The 7,955-nt window shown below is 42.7% G+C and overlaps 1 protein-coding gene across 1 annotated transcript in view; it reads right to left on the reverse strand.

Moving 5' to 3' along the window:
• Positions 1-6,505, reverse strand: part of SNRNP200 (small nuclear ribonucleoprotein U5 subunit 200) — a 48,798-nt gene extending 42,293 nt beyond the window's left edge. Inside the window, exons 1-6 of the mRNA XM_007959435.2 lie at positions 6,461-6,505; positions 5,565-5,728; positions 3,415-3,586; positions 2,466-2,658; positions 1,910-1,965; positions 480-578 (exon numbers count right to left, since the gene is read on the reverse strand). Coding sequence (XP_007957626.1) covers positions 480-578; positions 1,910-1,965; positions 2,466-2,658; positions 3,415-3,586; positions 5,565-5,728; positions 6,461-6,505 — 729 coding nt within the window. The remainder of the gene's footprint in view (positions 1-479; positions 579-1,909; positions 1,966-2,465; positions 2,659-3,414; positions 3,587-5,564; positions 5,729-6,460) is intronic.
• Positions 6,506-7,955: the final 1,450 nt, after the last annotated feature.

The raw sequence follows: 7,955 nt of genomic DNA on the forward strand, positions 1-7,955 counted from the left end.
TGCCCCAACTGCTTTCTCATCACCCTGCAATGAAGCTCCACTCTCCATTCCATAGCCTACCTTCTTTTGAGAATTTTCTAGAGGAGAAAAAACTCTACTACTGAGTTCAGAGTAAGATTACATCAGGAAGGAAAAGATGACATGAATATTAACAAAATCAAGTAACTAAATGTTGATTATGGCAAACCCTATAAAAAAAAGTTGCTAAGTCAGAGGGATGGACACAGGGAAGAGGTAACTATTGGGAAGAAGTGGAAAGGGAGCTGTTGGATTGGCGTAAATTGTAGTCAATGTCATGAGACAAAGTATATGTGAACTGCTGTATATAAAGTGAATTTGCTCCGTAAATTTTCACCCAAATCACAATTAAAATAGAAAAAAAAAGTTGCTGAGTAATATATAATAGGACATTGGTGGGGAAAATAATGCTAAACCCAGAAACAGCCTAGTCTTGCAGCAATGGGAAACAATGTACTTACATTAGCTGAGAGGGTGCAGCGCACAACAGCCTCATCCCCTTCCATGTCATCATCAGATGCCTCTTCTCGAACCTCCCCGTACACATCTTCATCACCTTCCTATGGAAATGACCCCAACTCCAAATCATTATCAGAAGCTGATCCTAGCATCACCACAGAACCTCTCCTTTGAGTCATCCAAGATTAGTTCCATGATTACAACAATAGCTTTGGGGTGAAACCAACAACTTATTGAAACCAAGATCAGCCTTATTCTAGAGTACATTTGATAGAATGCCCTCACTATTCTGAATGCAGTTGGCATGGATTCATTAGATGCCTCCATTGTCTTTTCCACTTCTCTCCTTGGCTGCCACAGTGGCAACCAACTGAATCACAATCCTTCTCTCTCAGACACACAATCAATACTCTATAAAACAATATGAGAGCTATCAGGATGATGGGAAAGAAGAGCAATACAGAAGCATGCTTCGGAAAGCAAAATGTGATCCAGAAATGTACAGACCACACTGTATGCTCAACACGGTACTCTCAGTACTTTTTTAAACAGCGGCAGGTTTAATGCAGGCACTTAATAAATAGCATAAGTAAGCAAATAAATTTTGTTACATTAATGAGTTCCTAACAGAAGAGCATTCTTTCAGTTTGTTGTTACTTAAAGTTACAAAATCCGATAAGAATAGTACAGAAAGGGGGTGAGCAGTCATCCATTTTAATCACCTCAATTTTCAGAAAAGGAAACTAAGGCCAAATGGCCTAAGATACAGGACTAAACTGCAAATCTCTCAGCTTCTAGTCCAGAGTACTTCCTTCTCATTCTCCCATGATAGCCTTTCTTCCTTACATAAAATATTCAAGAGCTAACATTTTATCTTTCAGGAGCCAAACCCATTCACTAAGAACTCTAAGGCAACTTTGTAATTTTTTCCCCAAATGCCCTACTTATTGTTATGTAGGTATATTCAAGTAACTCTGAACAGTGACTGCTTCAATTGTTACAAGCAAAACTTATGCCCACACTTTTGGGTAAATGTGAATTCTTTTGAAATTGGTAGTGCGGCACTGTACTGAAAGAATGAAGAGTTATTACTGCAATAAGGTTAAAATGCAATAAAATTAAAACAGCAATTTTCTAATTTCATAAGAAAAACAGCAGAATACATCTTCAACGAAAGTATTCACTACATTTTATCTTTCGTCTCTTTTGTGGCTCTACCTGGTTTATTTAAAAATACTAATTTAAATTTTCTTTATAAAACTTAAGAGAGCCGTAACAATTTTTTGACAAAATAATGCCTAAGCTTGACACTCACATACCACCACAAAATTTATGTGGCTCAAACTAGAGAGTTCCCTTACACTAGAAGTCCTACTACGATAATAATTTGAAAAACCAAGAATAGACTGAGTCCATTTACTTTATCACTCACCTCTTCATCAGACTCAAACTGCACATTCACACCATATGTCTCATCAATGTTGTCATCTGAAACAAAGAATTAAAAGAGGGCGGGCACTAAATGGCTAGTGAAACAAGAAGTACTACTGACCTAATTTCCTCCCCAATTGCCTGAATTGCCTCTTATCAGGCTAGACCTATGGTGTAAGGACTCACAGACATAGATGCTTTAACATTTGATGATCAACACAAGAGTCACCTGTGCTACTGCAGCACAGGCCTTCTCCAACCTGCCAACCCTAACCTTCAATCTGGTTCTGCTCTATATGCTCAATCACTCAAGCCCCCAGGTTCTGCCCAAGTTTTCTTCCAGTCTCTACAAACTGCAAAGGTTTCAAGAAAACCCGTAAGAAACAGCTGTTGGTATCTAGGAATTTTGGTGTTCATTAATAACTCTTTACTAAATACCAAACAGATTATGGGAACTCACTCACACTCAAGATTTTTTACAGAATAATGCTGTAATATGCACATTTAGGGGTTGAAAAAAAAAGTTAGCATGATTAGAACATAAAGGGCTTGGTTACCCATATTCTGGATTTCCTTATCTCCACCATAGTCTGTGATTTTCTTGCCCAAGTTCACTAGCACATGGTATCTGGTATCATCCGTCTGACCCAGCAGCAGGTCAATCTCCTTTCGCCTTTCTTTGTCCCGCAGCTTTTCATTCTTTAGGACAGCTAGAACTTCATCAGCTGCCCCACAAAGGATATCACGTGGCTGGTGGCAAAAAGCAAATAAAATGTAAAACAATGATACACAGATGTCACATCACTGCTCAGCTTTATGTGACAGCAGGATGTAAAAAAGAGCTACACCTCTTCAAAACCTGCATTTACCAGGCCCTGGCCATTTTCCTTAACGTTGATCAAAAATGCCACTCAAGAGTCACATAACTAAAGACAAACTCATCTGTTTTTGAAAAGATTAGGTAGGTGGTCTTAGGAAGCAGGATACAACTTACGTAACAGTTTGCCACATATCTCCGAGTGCCAAATGGTAAAGGCATTCTGTAGTTCCTTCCTGGCTCGCCAGTTTTGATAATCCTTTACCCTCACCTCCTTTACCATCTACATCACTGGAGCCTTTACAGATTCAATGTCTTCAATTTATTCCTACATCTGTAATCGTTAATAGGACAGGGTCTGGAGACAGACTATGTAGGTTCATATCCTGGTTCTGCCAAATACTACCTCTGTGAGTTGGCAAAATAACTATTTTATGACTCAAATTACCTGTCTGTAAAATGGGAAACGAGTATCAACAGCCCCTAAAGTGAATATGAGGAGTGAAAGAGAGAAAAACATGTAAAGTGCTGTCCCATGTAAAAGAAATGTTCAGCAAATATTAATCACCATCATTACTACTTCTGCAAACTGATATGGCCACACGGGAAAATCCAGAGACAGGCTGGTGCTTCCCAGCTGTGACCCTTTCCCTTTCCAAATGCATGTCCTCACCCTCTGGCTGCCTCACCTGGTCCCCAAGGGCAGCTTGGATGAAGCTGAGCAGCACCTCATATGTCTCCCGGGTCTCCTTAGTTTTGGGTTTATAGATGATGCCCACCATCTCATCAATGCCCTCCGAAAGCAGGGTATACCCTTTCATCTTGTTGATGTCATGTCGGTCCTCATCACGCTTTCTTCGCCTAATGGACACACAGTATGACGCTGAACAGGAAGAACCTTTCCTTACCAAGGAAAGACTAAAACAAGCCACATTCTTCTTAGTTTCATATTGCACACCTAATATCTAAAAACAGAAACCTATACCTCAACAAATGATTCCCACTTGACCTTAAGTCACTTGCATGGGACACTTCTTGATGGGACTCAGTGACAGAAAAAGAATCCTCTAACACCCTCTCAACAGATGCACTAAATGATACGAGACAGTCTCCCCATTCATTTAAAAAAAGATGCTTTACACTTCGTATGAGTGTTAATATAATCTGATTCTGACTAGTTTTTCACACCTCATAGACATTTTCTTTTTCCAGCCAAAGAAACTGAACTCTGAAGAAATCTCCTGCTATTAACTCCTGCAGTGTGGTGGATCACTTTTATATGGCCTTCTTCTCTATGGTCTTGTAATTCCCACCAAATGACTAAGTGTGATGATGCAAATAAGGTATTTATGAACCACCAAGGGGACTAGACAGTTTGCTAAAGCAAATAAGGTGTATGGCACTATTGTGGGGGTGGGACCATGCAAATAACTATACATAAGCCTAATGATAGGATTGGTTAGTTTTACCATCCCACTAGGCTTAAAATGAGCCCATCCTATAGCAGACTTCACTACTACCAAGAAGAAAGGACAGGAGCAAAACATATCCTTTGGACTGGAGCCCCTACCTTCTAGACTCAGGAGACAGAAAGCTGTAACACTGGAGACAGCACCATTACGGAGAAGTTGCAGAAACAGGAGACCAGTGCAAGCTGGCATGGTGGGCTTCCCAGACCACTGAGAGAGGAGGCTACAGTGGGTGTGACAGAGAGCTGAGCGCCTTCAAGCAGGAGGCTTCTTGGTAGAGTGGGATGACTCCAGGTACTTACTGGTGGAGCCAAAGAGCTTTACAACAATACCTAGCTGAGCAGGGCAGATGTCAGCCCAAGGTGTCGAGAGAGGTCTGTCTGTGGGCACAGCCAAGAAGGTGACCTGACTTTAGAACTATATCCTGAGTCATTCCTGATCCTGAATTGTAACCTGTACTTCCCTAAAAAAACCGTAAGTGTGAGAATAGTCTGTGAGTTCTGTGTAGCCACCGCAACAAGTTATCAAACCCAGCAGAGAAGTAGAAAGTGCCACGGGAGGGACAGCTGGTGTCAGATTTGGGTTTTTAAAAAAAAGGGGGGGGGGGTTGGAGGTTGGCATTATGGTTGACCTCCACCTCACAAGAATCAGCTTGGGGCTGATGCTCATGGTGATGCCACCTTCCTCATGAAGTTAAGATGAGGAAGTCAGATGACGATGCTGACTCCCAACAGATTATAATCAAACTGGAAAAGAAGTCATACTCTGCAATATGGAGGACCAACAACCTATTAACTCATTTCGAATATGATTATTTTAACCAAAACCAGGCCTAGAAATTGCTGAGACTTTATCACAGGGAATAGAGGAGACACAGACATGTTCAGGGTCAAAAGATACTGGTGAGATGATTATCAATGATTATCTAAGTTTTGAAAGACCCCAAAAAGTACAGAAAAACAAAACACCTATCTTTAGTATTATGGATGCTAAGTGTTAGTCTATAACAAAATAAGTAGGAAGTGGGAAACAACAAAAGAAGTAAGTTGAGACAGAAAGTTACTAACAGAGTAAAAAAGTTACTTTGACAAGGGAACTTTAAAACAACATGAACAGAAGATCTGTATGTGGGCCAGAAACAGATTATTAGAAAAAGGTTTTAAAAAAGTTATTTTCCACTGCAAGTACACTTGTGAAGGGCAAAGAATCTTTTTAACTCTCCCGTTCTGCTTTTATCTTGACTAAGTTGATCAAATACCAGTGCTGTCTCATCTCATAACAAGCATTTCAGCAAAAAGTATACTTGATGCTCAAGTGCTAAAGAGAAGATGGACTTTGAATCTGAAGAAAAGCTTCCCTTCAGTACTCACTTGGCCTTTCTTTCCTCCTGCATCTGCGGTTTGGTCCGTTGTGCTTTATCTCCCATACGGGTGCCCTCCAGCTTCCCAACCAGGGACAGCACTTCTCCTGTGGGTTCATCTCGGCGGGTGCGGTCAATGAGAGAGCGGTCAGCTTGGAGGACAAGATTTGAGTTCTGAAAAGATCACAATATTACTGGAGCTCTGACATAAACAGATCTACTTCTTAGGTCATAGCAAAAATAACAAATGATGAATCAAAGCAACTAACAACTACATGGAATAAAAAAAGTTTTATTTAAGCAGTAATAACCATAAAAACTAAATCCACTGCCATTGAGTCAATTTCGACTCACAACAACCCTAAGGGTAGAGGAGAACTACCCCATAGGATTTCCAAGGCTGTAAATCTTAACGGAAGCAGACTGCCTCATCTTTCTCCCATGCAGCAGATGGTGGGTTTGAACCACGGACCTTACAGGTAAGCAGCAGAATGCTTTAAACACTGCGCCATCAAGGTCCTTTAAAGAGCAATACCACTGCATAAACTGCGCATGGACGAAGGGGAAAATTAAGTTCTGTGGTCTGTCAAGTTAGTTGAACAATCCTTGTTCCTAACATAGCCCACAATAACGCACCCCTTGATAAGTGTTAGAAAGTACGGGGGTGGCAAATGCAAAGGGGCCGCTTAAGCGCTAGGAGGATTGAGGGGGGGAACCTTCCTAACCGGCGCTCTTGGCCGTGCCGCCGACCAGATTTTAGCGCGGTTGTTCACATCTTGTGAATAACTCACTTCTGCCCCGTTCAATTTCCCGTCCGCTTTCGCGGTTCTCCGTAGGCCTTCAGTCTGAAATTCCCTCCCTCAGGTGACTCCTTCGCCCAGAGTCCTCCCCCAAACCCTCACGCACCGCTTTGTACTCGTACTGGAGACTACGGGCGGTCACATCCGCCATGGCTGCAGCTGCTTGGGGCCCTCAGGGCTCCGGCTGAGAACTACCGAAGCCCTCCTCTCTCACCAGGCCTGAAAGACGCAGGAGGAACGAAGTAGAGGGAAAGAGACGAGCTCCCTTCCGCTTCCGGGTCGCCCGCCGAAAATGTGGGGAGGGGCGTATTTCCGAGAAGTAGGCGTGGTTGGCACATCTGAGACTCCGGATTTTTGGATCTCCGGAATCCACGTTACCTTTGTCCCCTTACTTCTGTATCCTGGCGCTTCGGGCGCAGGAATTCATATTTCTCCCCCACCACCACCACCTTCTGCCCCCTCTAATTGTAATTGTTCAGACCCTTACGCTGACCTAAAGACTTCTCTACCCGTTTCTTCCTCTCTCGCCCAGTAAGGTAGGCACTCTAGGAGGGGTTGTTTAGTCTCATTTTCCGGATAAGGAAACTAAAGCACCTAGAGTGCGTGTTTAAATAATTGGTATCTCCCTTTGGGTTTCTCATCTATATTTCACGATTGAAAGAAAGCGTCTGCCCCCACCCAGCACAGACCTAAAACCGGTGCCCAAAACCCTCCTTTTGAGCCGGATGAATGAACGAGACTTGAGATACCCTATTTTCTCCAGATGCTTGTCGTGTTCCCCAGCAGGACCCTCACCACAGTCCAAGGAACTAGTGAAGGCAGCTGCCTTTTAGCGGGGCCAAGCCCTTGAAGACAATGACTTGATTTTTTCCCAAGAGTCAAACCCAGGGATCTTGTAGGTACCCCCTCCATCAACCAGTTCTTGCCAGTTGTTGTTGGGTGTCATGGAGTCGCCTCTGGCTCATAGCGACCTTGAACACAACAGAACGAAACACTGCCTGGTCCTGTGCCAGCCCCACCATCCTTGCTATACCTGAGCCTATCATGACAGCCATTGTGTCAATCCATCTCTTTGAGGGATTTCCTCTTTTTCGTTGACCCTCCACTTTACCAAGCTTGATATCTTTCTCCAGGGAATGGTCCCTTCTAACAACATGACCAAAGTAGGTGAGATGAAGTGTGACCATTCTCGCTTCCAAGGAGCATTCCAGCAGCATTTCTTCCAGGACAGATTTGTTAGTTGTTTTAGCAGTCCATGGTACCTTCAGCATTCTGCACCAACACCACAATTCAAAATCATCAACTCTTCTTCAGTCTTCCTTATTCATTGTCCAGTTCTCACATGCATGTGAGGCAATTAAGAATACCATGGCTTGGGTTAGGCACACCTTAGTCTTCAAGGAGACATCTTTGCTCTGCAGCACTTGAAAGAGGTCTTTTGCAGCAAATTTGCCCAATGTAATACATTGTCTGGTGTCTTCTCTGCTGCTTCCATTGATGTTGACTGTAGAACTAAGTAATATGAAGTCTTTGACAACTTCAATCTTTTCTCCATTTATCATGATGCTACTTACTGGTCCAGTTGAGAGGATTTTTGTTTT

Source organism: Orycteropus afer, unplaced genomic scaffold, assembly GCF_000298275.1.
Source record: "Orycteropus afer afer isolate SDZICR_OR568_19922 unplaced genomic scaffold, OryAfe1.0 scaffold00017, whole genome shotgun sequence".
Taxonomy (NCBI): Eukaryota; Metazoa; Chordata; class Mammalia; order Tubulidentata; family Orycteropodidae; genus Orycteropus; species Orycteropus afer.